At 42.7% G+C, this 20,990-nt stretch overlaps 1 protein-coding gene across 1 annotated transcript in view; it reads right to left on the reverse strand.

The window, feature by feature from the left end:
* The window catches only part of LOC119653142 (obscurin), a 172,164-nt gene that overhangs the window by 5,082 nt on the left and 146,092 nt on the right, over nucleotides 1-20,990 (reverse strand). The window contains 23 exon segments of the mRNA XM_038057679.1: nucleotides 1,071-1,176; nucleotides 1,244-2,679; nucleotides 2,681-2,893; nucleotides 2,958-3,093; nucleotides 3,150-3,585; nucleotides 3,635-3,899; nucleotides 4,107-4,691; nucleotides 4,751-4,988; nucleotides 5,054-5,239; nucleotides 11,737-11,877; nucleotides 11,937-12,291; nucleotides 12,407-12,708; nucleotides 12,773-12,903; nucleotides 12,970-13,831; nucleotides 13,887-14,079; nucleotides 14,145-14,284; nucleotides 14,343-14,554; nucleotides 14,612-14,868; nucleotides 14,930-15,033; nucleotides 15,104-15,368; nucleotides 15,437-15,670; nucleotides 15,755-15,869; nucleotides 20,443-20,609. Coding sequence (XP_037913607.1) covers nucleotides 1,071-1,176; nucleotides 1,244-2,679; nucleotides 2,681-2,893; nucleotides 2,958-3,093; nucleotides 3,150-3,585; nucleotides 3,635-3,899; nucleotides 4,107-4,691; nucleotides 4,751-4,988; nucleotides 5,054-5,239; nucleotides 11,737-11,877; nucleotides 11,937-12,291; nucleotides 12,407-12,708; nucleotides 12,773-12,903; nucleotides 12,970-13,831; nucleotides 13,887-14,079; nucleotides 14,145-14,284; nucleotides 14,343-14,554; nucleotides 14,612-14,868; nucleotides 14,930-15,033; nucleotides 15,104-15,368; nucleotides 15,437-15,670; nucleotides 15,755-15,869; nucleotides 20,443-20,609 — 7,079 coding nt within the window.

Genomic DNA, 20,990 nt, shown 5'->3' on the forward strand with positions numbered 1-20,990 from the left:
CGGGCGCATGGGTGTTTTTGATTGTGAAACTGTCTCGACTCCCCTGTCATTTTATTGGAAGCAGAAGAATGGTTGCGGCGAAAATGGGGGGGGGGGGGGGGTCGGACCGTTCAAATCTGTTCCGACAGTCCGGTAGCATTATAAGCACTAAACAACAACGATATATCGAGTCAGTTGGTGTGGAGTTGTCATCAGCTGCTGCTGAAACTTGGCCGATTGAGCAACACACTCCTGATGTGGGTGGTAATGAGAAAGCTGACAGACTAGTTCGCCAAGGTTCTGAATCCACAATGATAGGACCAGACCATCAACTGTCAAGTCTACTCTGAAGTAGAAAATGACAAGGATTCACGTATCCGAATGGAGATATTTGAGCCTTTGCCGGCAGGTGAAAATCTTTGTGAAGGACTCCAGGGCCGGTGGAGTGGCATTTTTGTTTTTCCTTAAGAAGTGGGACATGAAAACCCTGGTAGGGCTTTGAAAGGGACACTGCCCCTTAAACTATCGCATGGAAAAAAATGGAGTTGTGGTCTCGGCCATATGCAGCCAATGCGAGGAAGAGGAAGAGGCGGCCCTGCACTTCGTATGCAGCTGCCTGGTCTCCTCCGACCTCAGATGAATTTTGGTAAAGTTTTCTTAAGCGAAGAGCGTGCTTATTCTCTGGAGAATGTTCTCAGATTCATAAAGCCTGTGAACGCCGTCGGCGAAAGGCCGATGAATAGGCGATCTCCGGGATAGTACAATGGGCCTAGCAAGTCTGAGTGGTTGGAGCTGTTTGAACATTGGTATCTCTCGCGGCTGCGTCATCATTCAGGTCGGCGGTTACTTTGCTGCAAACGTATTTATTGTAATAGAAGTGACAGTGAATAAGTTGTAAATAAAGCAGGGCGAGAGTATCATTGAGGACTATCATGAACTAACGAACTTTTTAATTCTAGAGCTACGCGAAGCAGAAGAGTGCTTGCTTCCTGCGAAGTCTTTGGGTGAGTTAAGGAACGTAGTTCTTTCGTAGTGTATCCTTGTTCCACTGGTTATCAAAGTTAGGATATCATAAACGGTCCTTCACTTACCTTGAGGCGACTTCCTAGGAATACAGCTCGTTCTCTCTTCTTAATCATATAGTCTGATGACATAAGCCATCTGTGTTCGTGGCATTCCTCTGCTAGAGGACGTTTACTGAAATGAAAAAAAGGAGAAAACCTAGTTAGTCTCTTGGCCCCTAGGATATCAGAGTTCAACTTACTTTGGTGCCCTTTTAAATACAAACATAATAAATCTGGTAGCTTCTGGTGTGACTTCTTTGAAAAGATTTTCAAATCTGTAACGAACGAATGTGATATTCTGTTTTGTTTCTTGCTCGTCGGTTCCACGGAATGCACTGGTGCCTGATAGCAAGAGATAGGTTAAAACGCCCACTGACCAGATATCAGTTTGTGGATGTGCAGGTTCATCGTTTATGATTTCTGGTGATTGGAAATCCAACCAACCACTTAAAGGAACCTTTGTTCCGAGTTTTGAGACTTTCTGTGCTGAGCCAAAATCTACAAGTTTAATTTGAACTGACCGTACAGAGGCCATAACAATATTGTCGGGTTGGATGTCCAAATGACAATATCCGCGCCAGTGAAGGTATTGTAGTGCATCAAGGATTTGTGTTACAACGGTTGCGACCATTTGTTCCGTATATTCGTGACGACTGCTGAAGTAGGTGAGAACGTCAGCCCCTTGCAGTTTTTCTTGGATGAGTATTGCAGTTGGTGCGCCGTTGGGCTTGTATGCGGCTAATAAAGCTGGGATACGTTCATGACGTAGTGTACGGAAGACTTCAAATTCTTGCTGGACAGCTGCATCTGTTTCAGAGTTCAATTCAAATAGTTTGGCTACTACAACTTGATCTGAAGATTTCTGAATCGCTTTGACTACTGTGCTGAACTTTCCACGGCATATTTCTGAAACAAAGCTGAATTTATCACCAATATCTGTGTCCACATTCCATTCGATAAGTTCCCGCTCCAAATGGTAGTCGATGTGAGCCTTTTGATCATCTGGGACGACCTCTTGACCTGATTCTGTTAACTGTTGAAGATGCTTCATCGCTTTTGTAATCTGTATTTTAGGAGCTCCTCCTGCCGCGGTTGTAATCAAAGATGGGATTCCCATTGGACTCCATCCAATACGGTTCCTGGCTGCGAGTCTGAATTGGTAGTTCATTTTTGGTTGCAGGTCATGAACAAGGAAGAACTCATGGTCGATGTTATCAGCGATTGTTGTCCATTCATCACTGCTGGCCAGTTTGTATTGTAAACTATAGCAAAGAACGGCTGAGTGGCCGTCATCTCTTGGTTGTTTCCATCTCAGGAGGATTTCAGTGTCGCTAATTGCGGAACCTTCTGGTGAATCTGGCGAATCTGGAAGAGCTGCCATGACTACTCTACATCTGGAGACAGTTTGGCCTAGTGGATTCCTTGCAACAACTTTGTAAATGCCCACATCATAATTATTTGCTGGGTCAAAACGGAGAATTGATCGTCCATCTTCATCGGTAACAATTTTGACTCGTTTGCTCTCTTGTATAACCATGTCGTTCTTAAACCACTGAACTGTTGGCTTGGGATCAGCCACAGCGAAGCAGCAAAGCATGGCTGGTTCATTATTAGTGATAGCAAGGGTTTGCGGTTTTTTCGCGGAAGAATGGGACGCATCCTTCTCTCTGGCATTCCATCATTGCATCAGCCTCGGCGTAGGATTCCAGGCGAGGACCAAGTTCTGTTCGTAAGCGACGAATTGTGTAGGAATCGTTGATTCCATAGCGAGTAATGCGTGCTTTGCGTTCATCATCAATTTCCTCATCCATGACATCTGTGAAACGACGTCGTTCACGGATAATTGGAAGCTAAATGGGAGGAGGTAAATTATCTTTTGTTCCGTAATCTACTTTAATAGTAAAAGAAACTTACGCTCCAATCAATTGTGCTTTCATTAATGGCATATGATGGGGATCTGCGGTGAGCGATTTTCATATACTCACGCAATCTCACGGGGAAGTCGACATCACGAAGTTGTAAGAGGTATGTGTCTGGCCCATATTGGTAACTGAAAAAGATCTTGAATGAAAAGCATGCTCAATTGCGGTGAACTAGGCAGCTTACTGGCTTTCCGATTTGATTAGACCCAATTCGTAATCTGGATGTAGGAACTTAGAACCGCGATCTTCAATCTTTGGACGAATTCGTTGTCTGGGTGCAGGCTCTGGTGTGGCTTCAGGTGTGTACGCCTCTCCTGGTGGGTAGACCATTCTTGAGGGATGTGTAAATGCTCCGCTAAGGCGACGACGTCTATAGTAGAATTTGCATGCGGCATTTGCATACCAATCACGGTAGTGATTATAATAGTTTCGTAGACGATCTGTGTTGATTTGGTATTCATCGCCAGTGGGTTTGCGGTCGAGCATAAAGAACCATGGATGACGAAGGGCAGTGCGGACATCCATACGTTCTTCAGCAGTATATTTCAGGAGTTGTTTGATGAAATCGCGACCTTCGTCACTAATGTGAAGCCAGATATCATCATAGAAGTCCCATCGTCCTGAAACATTGACATTCAGTAATAGCCTAAGATTTTCATATTTAATTACCTTCCCGAATTTTGGTCATCGTCTCTCTATCATCGGCACCTTTGAATGGATTCATTCCACCAAGTAGGATATATGTTATGAGGCCAGTCCCCCACATATCATGTGCGTATCCTACTCCTTCCTTGTTAACTACTTCAGGGGATACGAATTCTGGCATACCGTAATCCAGAGTGGCCAACTTGCCTAGATGAATGCGTCGGGCTAAGCCGAAATCGCATATCTTCAAGTCGTCACTTCCGGGATGCGATATAAGCAAATCTTTGAGCTGGGAATGAATAGTGTATCAGGATTTTATGTCTGAGGTATGGAAGCACTTCTGAAACACAGTGTATTTTACTAGCTCAAAATTTAATTAAAATCAGTTGAGTTGGTAAAACCGTTCAGAACTACCAAAATACAATGTGCCTATGGTGCGCTTCCCGTATGAATTCGTGTCTGTGTGTATAGAGGGGGTGATGAACCTAGTACTTACTGTCAAACCCATGTGTCCAACACCGACACCATGCATATGTTCTAATCCCCAAAGAAGTTGGCGAATATACATAGCAACATCTCTTTCCGTGTAGAAGTCCCTTTTGAGGAGATTGTCCCTCACTAATTCACCACCTCCAGCTAGTTCAGTAATAAGCGTAACAGTATTATCCCTGTCGAAGGCATCGTGTAGACGAATCAACTTCTTGTGATTCAGCATATTCATCATATCGATTTCGTTGTGCATGAACGGACGCAATTCTGATTTGCCGTGCATAATCTTGGCGGCGTAGTTATTGCCTGTAGCTCGTTCGACAGCGTGATATGTGATACCTTGGGTGCCTCTTCCCAATTCATCACCAATGTCATAAAGGCTGTCATAAGTATCATTAAGCCTTGGTCGAACATATGGGTGGCGAGCGTAGGTCTTATATATGTAGTTGTCTTCATCCTCTTCAATGTGGACCATTACAGATGTGCTAACTGCACCTGCAACATTTCTGGCACTGATCGAATATAGACCTTCGTCCTTCATAATAGCATCGTTGATAGTCAGGACGCATATATCAGGCTCATAGAAATTGATCTAAAAATAATAAGCAAATGTTAGTGGAAAATTTAACGGTCTTATCCTTACACCATTACCTTGATTCTTGTAGTATCGAAAATGGGCTGCCAATCTTTGTACCATCTAATTTCTGGGTAAGGAATACCAACGACATGAGCTTCAATACGTCCACTTTTCCTAGCCATGATGTAAGTTTCATTTGGTCGTTTAATGAATCTAGGATGCTCAGCGATTTCTAGACGAACACGTTGTCTTGCTTCTCCATGTTCATTGGATGCTACGGCTTCATAGATACCAACATCACGATCAAGCATCCTGGAGAGATCCATTCATTTAAAGGGAGAAATGTCTTTGCTGAAAAACGGGGAGATGATACTTACTTATTTATGAATAGAGTAGCCTGTCCGTTACGAGTGTAACTGTAGTCAAAGCGACCACCTGGCTCAATCAAGGTATCATCGAAGTAGTATGTCATCTTCGGTTTCGGGTATCCATAGACGAACCAAAACAGATCAACGTTATGCCCTTTGACTCCGTAGATAACATCATCTTCACGTCGCAAAAATCTGTAGAAAAAGACATGTAGTGAATATTTTGTCAAAGCTGGGAAGGTTCGTTGATTGTTACCAACTGTCAACCTTTTTGTTATTCTCAGCGATGCCAGCCCTTAGATAATAGAGAATAGAATAGGGAAGGAAAGGTGGTTAGGATGACGAAAAGGGGCCTGTGCAGCAATTCAAATGGCTTTCTAGGCTTGGGGACAGTATAATGGGGTAAAAACTCATTCGCGAAGAGATTAATTGCTGAACTTGGTTGATATTTCAGATCCAGCCAAATTAGCCTCAACTTTAATATAATCCATCAGAAATCTTTAATTTCAGTTTATAAATAATCAAACGCAGTTGGTATCAAACTAGATTGCGAAAGGATATTGGATTCTACTTGAATTTCATTGGAGAAGGGGACTATAATGACTTATGGCTTGAGAGGAGTGCTTGAAACGTCGTTGGAGGATTGGTTTGACAAATTTCATTTATTTCTTATTGATATATTTTGCTCAATGCTTTCCAAGCTTTTATTTTCTTTTGGTGTAAAATATTTCCGGCAATAGATTTTGTTTTTATTCAATTTTCTATTAGTTAACAGTTTCCACTTCTTTTCCGATTTTGTAACGCTCATTTAACGCTCTCAATCTTTCTCCCGTTGCAATTTGGGAAATCGCGTCATTAAGTGTTCGCTTGGGATTTTGGCTTTAGGTGTGAGTCGTATAGGCGTTGGTTGCGGTAGGTGCAATCGGGAGGGTGGTAGCGGTGGTAATTTGGACATTAGGAGAAAGGGCGGTATACGCAGTGCACGTGGTATGGAAAAACGAAGAATTCAGAGACTAGTAAACAAATCGTCAATTAAAATCAAGATTTTGGTTGCAGAAATAGAAAATGGTTGGTAATTCGTCTCTTTGCATTTTTGATTCGTAGGAGGCTCATTGAAAGATCATTTCAGAATCAACTTTGCATTGAAATATCAAGACAGGGTGGTGGCCCTAAGGAAGTTCTGCCTCAATGTGATCGCAGGCTAGGGGTTTTGTTTCCGGTATCTAGTTGTACGATCAATATTCCCCAATTTTAGTGGATGACCTAGCTTTGCCCCTTTGACTCTCTGACTGCCACACGAACTTAGGTTCAAGTTTTTGAAGACTAACAATTATTTTCTTATATTATTGGGTGTACGATTTTTCTATTGAAGCCACTTTTTTCCTTTGACCCGTCAGTGTTTTTTTTCGCCGGATCCACAAGTTTACCAAACCTCAACAAGTCATCCCCAATGCAAATGAATGTTTGTGTGGGTTTATAATGCATGCAGCCGATCCAGTCGTATATCGTTTTTTAGACAAATCAGAAGGAGTTGGTTTGCCTGCTCAGAAAACACTAATGCACTTGCGTGGATGACGATGTTTGGTACCCAAAACCAACCCAAACGTTTCTGGAGGTTTGGGATTTGCTAAGCCTGTAGTGACCTTAGCAATTTTGAATGAATCTAAGAAGCTACTCTTCAGGGCAGGGTATCACTACCGATTGTTATAATATATTCACTCAGTCCAACAATTTCTAGACGATTCAATTCCAAAGCGAGCGGCTGGATCAATGCATATCAAGAACTATATAGATATAGAAATTGAACCAAGCTTTCGATGCTCTGCCCATTAATGCAGATAGAGAGAGAGCAATGACCCGTCAGATAGAGAACCTTGGTTTGGTTGGTGTTTATATTCAGTCTGACTCCACTTGCCTTTCTTTCTAAATCCAAAGCCATTCGGCCAGGGTCCACGACCCGGTGAGAGAGCATATAGATATCATCAGGGTAGTCGAGGTGCTTGAGGATATATGTCGTCGTCTATTGAATTCAAAAACGTCACCGATAGAGGAAATAACACCGAGATTTTACCACAATCATATTACCTCAATTATTTTAGGATAACAAAATCGATATATTTATTTTAGATATTTGAAGACTGTCAGCAAGTATGCTGGGTAAAGAAAATAAGTTCTAACAAGCATACGACAAAAATGAGAGTACAGGAGGAATGTGGTCAAGAGGGAGCGAGGTCCTGAGTATACGGACTTCAAACACAACTCTGTTTTATCCAAGCTCTTTACCCTAGTGACCGGGCTAGCCAGGGTAAACTTCCTTCGCGGAATAATCATGAAGTAACCAAAACAGAAATGACGTTAGATATATAGGAAGTAAGACTAGGTGCATCATCGGAACACGAGAAGCCATCGACCACAAAGCAGCGGGTACAAAACGCAGCATCATTGTGCTAAAATCAGAGACAGTGGAGACCTTTGATAAAGAAACGATTTGTCGTTTTCCTGCCTGGAAGCCAATGCTATCAAAATGGGAGTAGTGAGTACCAATCATTGTACATCTATTTCGAAACTGTCGATGCCTTCACAGGAATGCAGGAAAGGGTACCCGTTGTCACGATTGGAAACCACAGAAGAAACGTAGGTTCGCTGGAGTTCGTAAGCGCTAGTAACAGAATTGTATATGTACATTCGATAAGTGGAATGAAAAGGACGAGGCTCAGTATTAGATAATTCTCAATTGATACAACAAAGATCTGGAGAAATAAGTTACGGAAATTGGGCAACCTGGGTAGGAACACGAAAAAGCAACGATGACTCAACAGTGCACATGCGTCAAACTGAAATAATCAATGAGTGCAACGTTAGACCCGGAAAGACTTAACTCTTCTCGTTTGGGCCATGGGTATCACTTCGATTAGTTCTTCTAGGATGCTCTTAGCTGATATGCTGAGAAATTCATCTATTCCCATAAGACAAGATTACAAGCAGAGCTGTGGCTCGAATTTGGCGGTCAAAAGTCAATAAGAAGGATAACCTTGTCTAATGCTGCACCTTCACAATCCCCTGATACCTATGGACGACAATTTTAAAGGAGGAAGCGTCCCAAAAGAGAGGAACGCCAACACTCGAAACGTGCCTTGGCTAACTTGCTAGTTTTTTCCAATGAACCAAATAAATATCATATATATCTTAAAGACGTCGATCGGGAGAGGCGCAGTCTGTGTACTTGTCAGAAGGAGTTTGCATGTTTTTGGTGTGCCCTAAATTAGGCTTCTGCAATTTCACCGTGGAGCAAAGAACTTGAAGTCAACCCAGGGCACATATTTTAAGATAGCATGGAAATGAACGAAGGAGGTAACAGATAGAACTGGAAATTGTCCAATCAGAGTTCTTTCCCGGATTACAGTCCTCTTCAATCTGAAGTTTATTATAGAGGTTTCCAAATTATTCATTTTAGTAGGACCAACTGGAACAAGTTCGCTCAAGTTATTAGAGTTAAAAGTTTAGATTTTAGAGAAGAGACTGGAAGTCTTGCGCCGTGGTGGAATAGTTTTGTAGTGACAACCTTTTGAAGGTCATGTAGACTGAAGCAACAGGATTAGGTTGTTTTGTGGCTGGTTTAGGGAGGTAGCGCGCCTTAAACTTGGGGAAACACTTGAGTTACTACGACTAAAAGGACGGACAGACAGACAGACGGACGGACATTAGTTTAAGCTAACCCAGGAAACGCGCAGGTTGGACTACTCCTGAAGGACTATGGAACAGCTGATGGTAGGCAGGTAGTTTAAAGAGGGGAAAGGATGGCTGGAGGGAGGGGACTTCCTATGGAGCATGGGGGTAGCGAGAAGCAAAATGCTGGCAATTGCCACGGCTGTGGTACGTGAACGCGAGCCCGTGCCTGAATTTCGGGCAAATACCCAAACAAGCAAATGGATACGAACAACACAATACGAGCACAGACAACAAAGGGCTTGAAAAGCCCAACGCGGGCGGTTTTTGGGAACGGACGAACCAGCTCCCGACGGACGATGACCGGTGACCATACTGCCTCGGTTACAGGTGTCCAGGAGGGGACACTTAACTCGATACTGGATCCTTTCAGAAGGAATTCAGTGCTCATTAGCTCGCCACCTAGACGAGGTGTTTGTCAGACAATGACGGAGAAATTTAAGGAAGCCAAGTCCAGCGATGTGATTCTGGTACTAGATGATGGGTGTAACGAATATCAGCGAGCAAACGACCACCCGAGAGCGGCTTTTGCCGCACTGGGTGTGAAGGTAATGGAGTTCTGTGAGTTCATAAAGGATGGGAAGAACATCCACCAACATATGAGGGCTATGGCAGAACAAAGGAAGCCATTCGTAGGACCAAAAGAGATTGAGTTGAAATTAGTGTCCATGTTTTTTTTAACATTTGGTATATAAGTTGAAAAAAAAACTAGGTTTTTTTCCTTATCCTGTAAATATTTTTATTTTTTCCCCCATACAATCGTTTCGGAGACCTTCCTCAGTGCTAGTACCTAATTATCTGCGGGAAAAAATAAAAATATCTACAGGATAAGGGAAAAACCTAGTTCTTTTTTCAACTTAAAAGAGATTGCTTTAGGCGACTGTATGGATGTGAACATAAACCCTTGGGGCATGGCCTACAGGCTGGTTATGAAGAACTTGTAAGGGCAAAGGTCGCCCCAGGTGACCTGGCTACGGCTTCTACAAAAAATTGTAACCACGCTCTTTCCTCACCATACGGGGTGCAGGTACCAAACGGAGGCCCAATTCGAGGTGGATGTAATACCCTCGCGTTACCAAGGAGGAACTTCGTGGAAGGATCGGCGATGGCAAGGCTTCGGGTTTGGATAGCAACCATAATAAAGCGCTGAAGCTGGCGGTGGGGACCAGACCTGATTGGCGGAAGGCGTATTTCCTCCACAATGGAAAAGGCGAAAACTGGTGTTGTTGGCCAGCTCGCTCTACTGTTGGCGCGGTGGGAAGAGTGGTGGACTTGGTTCGAGAGGCAATGCTTTCTGGCAAGTGCTGTGCCGTGGTGAGGGTGGATGTAAAAACGCATTCAACTTCACCCACTGGGGCCGCATTAAAGAGTCGTTGACGAAAATTAATCCACTTGGTTACTTAGCTAAGCTAATCGAGAGTTACCTGTCGGACAGAGGCCTCTGGTACGGGACGGACGACGGGCCAAATGAATACATTATTACAACGGGGTACCACAAGGTTTAGTGTTGGGCCTTCTGCTTTGGAATGTGATGTATAACGGGGTTATCCTGCTTCCCGTAGCAGAAGAGGCCAGGTTGGTCGGTTTTTCAGATGTTGCGATGTTTTCCATCATTATCAGTGAGGGTGGAGTGAGCTTGTGGGCCGCAGAATACGACTAACAAATACTGGTCCGATGCTATTCACCATTAAGACGACGCAACCCGAGTTTCATCTCCCACGACTAAACGGAAAAAGACTGTCGCTTTCTTCTAATGCAAAGTGTCTTGGTGAGATTGCAGTTAAATTGGAGACCAAAAATAAAACTGTGAGTTACCAAATCCTCATCTCTGGCTCTATTGTGTGGTGGTTTACGATGGGCAAGAAACACAACACAATCAAACTAAACAGGTCTTAAGGAGCCGCAGATTTGGGTACTACTGTGGCTATGCGGTCTTGCCCAAAAGAAGCCCTCAAGGTTCTCTCCATTCGATTTTATATCAAATAGTTCGTAACGCGCAGAGTTATCAGGCTCCGGGAATCAGGATGCTGGGATAAAAGACTATACGGTCATAGCAATATCTTGGACTTGCTATTAATGCGACTTTGGGCATCTCTGGCAGACTACGTCACGCGGAGGCTGTACTTCGGGAGGAATTTTGCTAACCAGGACGAAGTGGAAGGTTGGGGTTAGAAAGTTATGACATAGTATTTTTCACCGACGGATGAAAACGGGCTGTGGAGTTGGTGTCGTGGTTTCCTTGGATATACACAACACACCTGAATAGCATACCGGCGTATTCGGCGGATGAAATGTGACTTGGCTCCCAAGTAAAACTGTCCCCTTTTAACTGTTCGTTAAGTTATTATCAAGGCATTAGGTGATATCATCTAAGCCCATTTTGTGAAGTTTGTCACCCTCTCCCGTGGGTTCCCAGATAGGGGATGGAGGAAGGAATGCGTGGACCGATTAACTAGGTGGATCTGCTTCGGCTCCTGGCGGCTTTTAGTTCTTTTGGTGATCCTTTTATGGTTGGCTCGATCGTGGACGCTTTTAAGGAATCAGAAAATTTTACTTAATAGAACTTTTAATTTTGGGAAGTTTGGATTTTTTCAATAGACCGTTGTCAACCTACCAACCACAAATACCAAATTCAATTTTTACTTTGAAAGGTAGGAAGATGGTCCCAAAGGCCATGTCTCATTAACAGTTGAGGCAGGGGACGGAGTTTGTGTATTGTCGGGGCACTTCAGTAGAGGTGCACTTAGATTTTGGCGGATCTGCACGGTCAATTTTGCTACTGGTTTTCGTTAGGTTTTTGCATAGGTCTGTTTTAGCCATCCTAGCTATCCCCAATTTTTCAGTTCAATTCAAATGGTAATTTTATCTGAATACCGTATTGGAAAATTGGAAGACCTTATCTTTAGATCGTGGTGGTTCATAGTATCGCGACGAAGAGTCAAGGGAAAAACAAATACATTACTTACTGCGGAGCTTGAGCGTAATTGTCGTGAGGTGGGCGCTCAATATCGAAGTCCTTGGGGAAGTAAGGTGATGTCTCAGGTCTGAAGTCAATGCCTGGTGGTAGGTATGGGTAGAATTTCGGTGGATCTGGAATGATCTTTTGTCTGGAAAAATTATTCAGTTAATATACACATCCTTATTTTCGTTTTTTCTTTAATTTAACCTGTAAGTTTGAGCATACGGTGATGGATCACTGACTCCATATTTATTTTCAACCCGGATTCGGAACCTATAGTCCCTATGTGGCTCTAAGTTACGGATGTCGCATGCACAGCTACGAATGCCTGTACGAACTGTGAACCATTCACCGTCGGGCAATTCAAGCATTTCAACTTGATAAGTAACTGGGAATCGCGGGGCAGATGGTATGGATGGTCTCCATGAAAGGGTCAAGTGACGATCTGTCATGCGCGAAATAATCGGTTTATCTGAGAGTGGAGTAGGAGCACCAGATTTCTTGTATTTGTCGTATTCTTGATATTGATCAGCCATTGGTCGCTTGGTACGTGGTTCGAAACCTGGAAAGGAAGGAACATTATATAATGAAAAGGTAACCGAGCTATAGCGACATGAAAAAAAATTGTACATTATTAGATGAAGTACATCAAAGATAGCACATAAAATTCCACTTACTGTCATAAATCAATTCAGCGTGACAAATATCATCACCATGTGGGTTGTAAATACGGCAAGAGAATCTTCCGACATCTGCCTCCTCAATATTATTCACAATCAGACGAAGTAAACCATTAGGTTCAGTTTCTAGGGTGTACTTTTCAGATGGGAATAACCTTTGGCCATTCTTGAACCATTCAACTTCAGGTTCAGGATATCCCGTGACACAAGCGGTGAATTTAGCTTTCATGCCTTGGTAGACTTCAGTATCACCAATCTTTTTGAGGAAGCTTGGTGGTTCAGCACGGGGTGCACGATCCCTGTTAAGAATTTGAAAACATAAGAAGCATAAGAAGAGAAGACTTTAGTATTTTTGCAACTTACAATTTATCTACAATGTCCAGTTTACATTGAGTCGAATCTTCTCCTTCACGGTTACGAGCAACGCACTTATAATATCCAGAATCATCTGGTGTACCGTTGGTGATGGTTAGAATTTGATGATCACCGTCATGCTGAAATGAAGTTAGGTTTCATCAGTTCAGATGCTAAAAAGGGAATAATTTATCATTTCCTTTTACCTTTATCTTATATTTCGGCCCAGCCTTAATAGGTTTGTCATTATAGTACCAGGTGAGATCAGGATATGGAACACCTGATACTTTCACTGGCAACTTAGCATCCAGTCCAGATGGATGTTGTTGATCGAATAACTTCTGTGAGAACGATGGTTTCTTATAAACTTTGCGTACGTTTGTTCTGCATTTCGATGCGTCTTCACCTAATGGATTTGCCAATAAGCAAGAGTATACTCCGGAGTCATCGACTTCAGCAGGATTGATGGTTAGTCCTACATGTTTGCCATCGCAAGTCATCATAATCCTTTCATTAGGCGAAATTGGTACACCGTCCTTTGACCAAATAATTTCTGGTATTGGATTGCCAATAAATGGAGCTGACAAAGCCAGTTCCTGGCCTTCATCGGCGCTTACATCACGTAGTGAACTAATGAATTGTGGTGGTTCCTCTGGAACACTTTCATCGGCTTTTGGTGTTACGGAGAGTTTCGCTTTGGATGAAGTTTTTCCCAAAGGATTAGATGCAACCACCTCATAGATGCCAGAGTCTTCAGGTTTTACTTTGTCAATGATCAGACTAGCTGTGCCATCTGGATTTTGGGTAATCTTACAATGATCCCCGGATGGGAGAATCTCTTGACCATTTCGCAACCATTTCAATTCAGGAAGCGGATGACCAACTATTTTGACACCCATCTTAACTGGGAATCCTTCAACAGCTTGAACGTCTTCCAAATCAGCAACGAAGACAGGTTTCTTCTCTTTTGGTTGGATTTCCACCTTGGCTTCTCCTACGATGTCACCAAGTTTGTTGGCAATCGCGACAGTGTAATTGCCAGCATCTTCAGGACGGGCAGCGTCAATGCTGGAAGGAAGATAATTAAAACGTTTGGCGTGACAAAACTCATTTTCTGTCCTACCTCAATCCAATAATGCCTTCAGGTTTGTTGATGAAGTTTACAGCTGTACTTGGTCGAATTGGGACACCATCTTTGAACCAATGAATTTCAGGAGATGGGAATCCAGTGATTTGAGCCTCGAGATTCAAAGGTTGACCAATGACGACTTTAAGATCATTCAGTGGTTTAATGAACTTTGGAAGCATGGGCGCAGCTGAACGTAAATAAATGAAAAATTAAAACTCTGACTGGAAATCGGCAGAAAAATAAAATAATTACGTTTAACTGCAACTGCACAGAGTGCTGCATTCTCTCCACTTGGGTTTGATACAACAAGTTTATATGCTCCGGAATCCTCTGGTTGGGCATTTTCGATTTCCAGTTTGATGGTGCCATCAGGTGCATTAGTGAGGTGGACACTGTTTTGTAACATTTATAAATAAGGATATGAGGAAAAGCGTGTAAAGTAATTCTTACTGTTTGCTTGGTTTGACCTCTTCTCCATCTTTGTACCAGGTGGCAATTGGAACTGGGCTACCATCAACGCTGCATTTCAGTTCTAGTGGTTCATCTTGACTGACTTCTACTACCTTTTCCAATTTTTTGGTGAATGAGGGTGGTAATTGCAACATATGAAGCATGAATTTGGCTTCAGTTTCACCGACTTCGTTGACAGCGACAGCAGAGTACTATACAGGGGGGAAGTGGTCACATTTCATGTTTGAATATACTTGTTAAGCACTTACTTCCCCGACATCCTCGTGACCGAAGTGGGTTATGCTGAAGTCACTGGCCATATGTTCGTCTGAGCTGCTGGAGGATGCGACTTTGTATTTGAGTTCTTTGCTTCTGGCATCAATAGCTTTCAAATCGATTGGCTTTCCATCTTTGAGCCAGTGAATGGTTGGCTTTGGAATGGCATGAGCTCGAACACGGACCTCAACTTCCCCATAGTCGTGAATGTATTGATCCTCGGGTTCCTTGACGAACTTTGGTTTTTCAACTGAAAATACGATTATTAGTTTTAAGGACACCCTTTTGAATTAAACGAGTGTGAGGTTTACCATGAACGTTCAGGTTAACATTAGCCACAGTAGTTCCTTGACTGTTAGTAGCTGTCACGGTAATAACTCCTCCATCAGTTGGTTGTACAGATTGGCATGCAAGCCTGCGAAGGAGTGGATTGAAAAGAAACTCAAACAATCGGCTGATGTAATTTATGACTCGCATTGTTTTACCTATATTTCTCTGCCTCGACATCCGCGATAACTTCAAAGTTATCATTGTTAGCCAAATTCTCATCCCCTCGTGACCAAGTGACTTTTGGTTTTGGATTTGCATACACGTTAGCATCAAATACTGCTGAATCATAGGGGACAACGGTTTGATCTTTGAGACCCTCGATATCTGGCTTGTGAAGAATGTCTAACCAAGCGCTGGATTCGGCGTAGCCATATTTATTCTTGATCTTAATTTCATAGCGGCCAGTATCCCAGTGACGAGCTGAAAAACAATTTACAAGTTCATCATATGGAATTTTCCACCTCAGTCTTTAGGGGAGTGCGACCTACTTGATGGGAATGTTAGTGTAGCCGTGAACTCTTTAAGTCCGTAATCTAGTTCTTTGGTCTCCAATTTCATTTTCATGTTCTCATCGGATTTGATTTCGACACCATCCTTGAGCCAGACGATATCAGGCAAGGGATCAGCTGTAAATACAACTGAGAGTACTAAGTTGACATCCTTTTGTGATTGAGTATCTTCGAGAGGCTTCTTGATGATTGGTTTACGATATTCAGCAACAGCTACAAGTAGAAAAATATAAAGGATTATAATTGAAAGTGGAAGACGAGGCAAAGAGGATGTGTTGAATAAAGTAGACAACATACGTTCAACAGTAAGTACACCAGCTTGAACCTTTTCACCAAGTTTATTCTTAATGATGACTTTCCAGTTGCCAGCATCTTCAAGTTTGAGTTCTTGGATTTCGAGCCTGTACTTATCCTGGAATAAAAGAACGGGTTATTAAAGTTAGATGACCATTAATTGATGGATTCGTAGTATTTTGTTAATAGAAGGCCTTAGTCCCTAACAGTAATCAGAAAGCAGTAAGATGACTACTATGGGGAGGGATAGGGGAATTCAACTTGGATTCAGAGATAAACTAAGACCCTTATACATAGAGCCAATAGTTCTGCTACTAAATTCTATACCTCCTATTCTTCACGCGGTGATCGCGGGGTTTTTTCTTAAAGAGCAGTGCCTTAAACCCGACCAAACTATGTTAGCTGTCCTTCAGGGGGGGTTAGTGCAGGACTGATAAATCTCAAAGCAGTTTCGGACCGGATTAGACACACAATATTGGACTCAATAAAGAAAAAGGACAAAACGATTTCCGTCGCATGTATTGTGCGCACTCTGTAGGTAATTAGCCGTCACCTTGCCCTAAAATAAAACTGTATTACCGTTGCAAGAAATACGCTGGGAGGGGATTTTATTGCTAACATAAATCTATCAATGTGCAACAGGGATAGAACACCTATCTTCCACTTTCCCAGAGGAGATCCTTGATATCACCCCACTAGTCGATAATAGTAAGGTTTTAATGAAGAGCTGGCACAATCTTTCGGATCACAGTTGGAGACTTTTCAATCTAAATCTTGTTGTGCATGTTTATCACCCTTTCAGAGACCCCAGGAGAATCAGTTCGAGGAAGTCCGGTCAAATTATTAAGACTAAACTCTCAGGTGCTCCCAATGGTAGCATTGACACGTTGGAAGAATTGGAGTCGAAAGTTGGCCTGAGGGGAGTCTCGTGCCTCACAAAATGCATGAAAAAGATATCGCCACCGTGATGAAACGAAGATTTTTCCAATTTCAAAAAGCTGTCGTGGGAGGTCTTCAGTGCCTGCTGCTACAGATTTAAATATTTGCAGTCATATAAGGACTCATTGAAGAAGTATAAAACACAGGAAAAAAGGGCTGTGCTGGATATGACCACGTCCTGGCCATATTGGTGCCATGGATGCTTTCCTAAGTTATGAAGGAAAATAAGGAGGGCACGTTGGGAAAGGTGTGCCTGTGGACTGCAAGATACGAACTCAGCATAAATCTAGCTTAGTTTAGTGGGTGAGTTGCAGTTCTAAGCACCCAGACCTTTTGTTAGGCCTATAGTTCTACTGCCAGCAATCGCCTATTCAATGGCCTCCTACCTGCGGCGTCCGTAGGTTTCTGCAAGTCTGAGAACGCTTTTCAGAGGGAGAGAGTGCGCCGATTTTTCGCTGAAGAAAACCGTACCGAGGTATCTAGATTTTAGGAGGCTGGACAGTCGCATGAAGCGTAGTGCATTTATCTCCACCTGGAATATCATTTCGGGCGAATTTCCCGAGAACACCCCTATGCCGGATTCGCCTTCCATAACTGACCGTCCGGTGAAGATTATTAGGTCTGTAATTCCAAAAGATCCTTGACCATTTATAGAGTATTCATCTCTTTTTTTACTACGATGGAATATGTATGTATATCTTTTCGAAGACGAATCTGGAAACGGTGAGCATCAGAGCTACCTGTTGTTTGCCAAGGAATTTGCCCCTCCCTTTAACTAGACCAATCTTTCTTGCGTTCACCGTGAGTCCGTTACGGAGTCAACAACTGGGGATAACATGCAGAGTTTCATTCAAGCGGTTATACACTGTGTGTCTTTAAACTTTCCTGTAATTATTAAAATTAGATTGTCTACAAATACTTGTGGGAAGACCTTTGTATCCTCCAAGAGTTAAGGTGTCCATTACCAGAGGCCATACCAAAGAACAAAGGATCCTTCCCTGCGGCCAGCCTCTATAGACTTTTTGTTTTTGTCATATTAGATAGCTCTGATGAATATTCCACTGGGAACTTCGTCAAGGTCATAGGGGAAATAAGCTGCATGTCAAAGGTTCTCCGTATTTCCTTGCTGACTTTATATGGTAAGTTTGGTCGCAGTGGTATCGCCATCGCAACTCGTTAACCAAGATAACTTGAAGGTCTTTTGAAACTAAATGGACAAACATTGGCACTTCTAATATAAAGTATTCGGGTGTAATCCTGGATTCTCAGTTAAATTGGAGTATAGTCATTTACGTCTGCACCTTTGTAAGCAAATGGTTGTTTTGCGAGTATAGTACTCTAGATATAAATATTCGTGGTTCGACCCATCATACGGTTCTACTGTGTGCTGGCAGGCGCTGAGCAAGAAACACAATAGAACCAAATCCAAAAGGATCCAACAAATTACATTTGCCGGATGCCTTCCATATACTCCTACACCTCCTTTCGCTAGACCGTCGCATTAAATACGCTCTGTCAGACTCCGTGGGCCCGGATGTTGGACAGCGAATACATACGGTCATGATAAAATCCTAAGCGTAGTATCCCGTGAACTGGAGCCGGAGACTACCTCTCGAATAAAAACGAGAAGTGGGCTTTTCCTTTGGGACAATATGAAACGGTTTTTCAAGCCGAAGTTTATGCGATCCTAAGGGTGGCAAACTGGGTGATTGACGATCGGTTGAAGGGCAGGCGCATCACAATCTGCAGTGACAGTCAAGCTGCATTGAGGGCATTGAGCAGTCCTTTGATCACCTCGGAAATCGTTCAGGAATGCAGAAACCGTTTGAACTCTATGTCTAGATTCAATACGGTCAAACTACTCTGGGTACCTGGTCACTGTGGCATAGAGGGAAATGAAATCTCGGACGCTTTAGCGAAAGAGGGGTCAATCTCCCCTATGCAGGGACCGGAGCCAGCAATTGGGGTATCAGTAGCATTGGCTAAGTCTGTTTCAAAAACTGGGACGATGCTTCCCATAATGACAGGTGGCAGAGCCTAAATGCTGCTCGACACACCAAACTTTTCCTGCCAGAACCGTTGGGTTGGGTTTATCCTGTCGAAAAGCAGGAGGACCTGCAGGTGTATTGTGGGCATTCTGACAGGCCATAATTCACTAGCTGGGCATATGTTCAGAATAGGAATTACCGAAGATGATACCTGTCCCTCCTGTAATGAAGAAGCGGAATCCACGGAGCTTTTTCTATGTGAATGCCCCGCCTATGGACGCATCAGATCTTTGGTGCCGATGTTCTTCAATTTCGACGGGTAGCATCACATCCACTAACGGAAATCCTGCGATACGTTAACGAATCCGGAATATTCCGTTAGACGGGGGAGGCGAGTACAATGGGCCAACACGGCCTGAGTGCTCAGAAGCTGTAGCTTCTCCCCCACCATACACACACACACATCCCGTGAACTCTGGGTATCTCTAGCGGACTGCACCACACCCGAACCGATCTTAAGGAAGAATTTGGCTTTCCAACCATGGCAGAGTGAAAAACCGGCGATGCGCTGCGAGATTATGACATTGTATTCCTTATCGACGGATCACACAACGCAGCCGAGTAGCATACCTTAGGTGATTTGTCACTGCATTCGAAGGAGGTACTGGCGATACTTGAGGTCTGGCTGATATTGTCAATCTGGCGGACAACCAGTCGTACATTAAGGCTCGTTAATCAGTAGTGACATTCTTCAGGCTTGTGTGTTATTGCGCTACCAAGTTTGACGAAGCTAACCCTGACCAATGTGTGAACAAAAGCAGTAGTAATTTGGAGTCTTTTCGCGGTGAACAATCGTCTAAGGCAAGGAAATGCTATATCGTCCATTCCTTTAACTTGGCCTTGGAAAAACTGATGGGTAATGCTGAGGTGAATGACAGAGGCACTGTTCAATTCAAGTCTACTTTACTGCTGGTATAAGCTGATGATATCGATTATAATGGGGAGGATAACCTGAGATGTACAAATTGATTTAATCCAGAACAAGTAGGTGGCGCGAGACATTGGTCTGCACATTAATAAAAACAGGACAAAGTATTTGGTGGCAACTTCAGCACCAAAACCAAAAGAAAGGACCACATCCAATGACTTTCTACCGGAGGATGATGATTTAGTAGCCTACATGACGGACAAATTTATGTTATGTTATAGTCCTGATTTTGGCAAATGATTCAAATACCAAACACCCAGGGAGGTAGGGAGGAAATCCGGGTTTGGGGTCAAAATTATGTGGATCTGGAGAGAAAATTATGCTGGCTCCTGATGATCCCTTTTCTCGTTGAGATTTCCCCGTTCAAGCAATATTATGACCGTCCAGCAGAATAGGCTGCAATGCAGCCTAGAAAGTCTATAGGGGCAATATCCATGGTGGAAAAGTAAGATGTGGCAGATCCCAGGTAGCTGGTATACCGCGTTTGAAAGCCTCGGTACAAAATTGGAACTCAAGGCAAAAAGCTAAAAGGAACATGATTTCTAGATTAACCATTTTGTATTTTAATCTTGGATACTATTCCACTTGATTCAGTTGCTTCCTTTTTCAATCAACTGGTTCCCGAACTACAGTAACCATTATGGAGACTTTTTAAGGAGAGGACCATTTTTCTCCTATTATTTTTCATTCTTATAGAGAAGGATTAGAAAATATTTCAAGTTGCTAGCAAGGGTAAATCCCATTATTTTTAAATTCCTTATCAATGCACTACTTACCCCGACAACTGTCTGCTTCACTCTATTGTCCGGTTTGACTAATTTGTTATCATGATACCATTCAGCTTCGGGAGTTGGAATACCTTGTGCAATGACCTCGTATTTCAGTGGAACCGATTCGTAACTCTGCTTATCGAAAACATCGGCATGTAAGATTTCAGGAAGAGCTAAAAATTAAATTGATTGTTTTAAAATCTTTTAAAAGTATTTTTTAAAATTATTTATTTACAGTTTTTACAATTTTTTCCTGAAAGATAAAAGATATTTTTTTAAAGGTGTTACAAAGTAGGTAAAGAGACAGTGATTGCTTTCAAACGTATGCAGTTGCTAGAACAAATTAGAGCGTGACTATTGGGTTACTTGTGCGACAGAGCAGATTATATACGTGCGTTATTTTATAATACAAATATACAATTTTAATTAATATTTTATCCTACTTTGTGGTTTGTTTTATAAATTTTATTATTAATACTATTTTATTTTATCATTGTCTTCATAATCACGGGGAGGCTAAAGTTGTTGCCTTTGATATTTCGAAGGTTTTTCAC

Source organism: Hermetia illucens, chromosome 1 (assembly GCF_905115235.1).
Source record: "Hermetia illucens chromosome 1, iHerIll2.2.curated.20191125, whole genome shotgun sequence".
Lineage (NCBI taxonomy): Eukaryota > Metazoa > Arthropoda > Insecta > Diptera > Stratiomyidae > Hermetia > Hermetia illucens.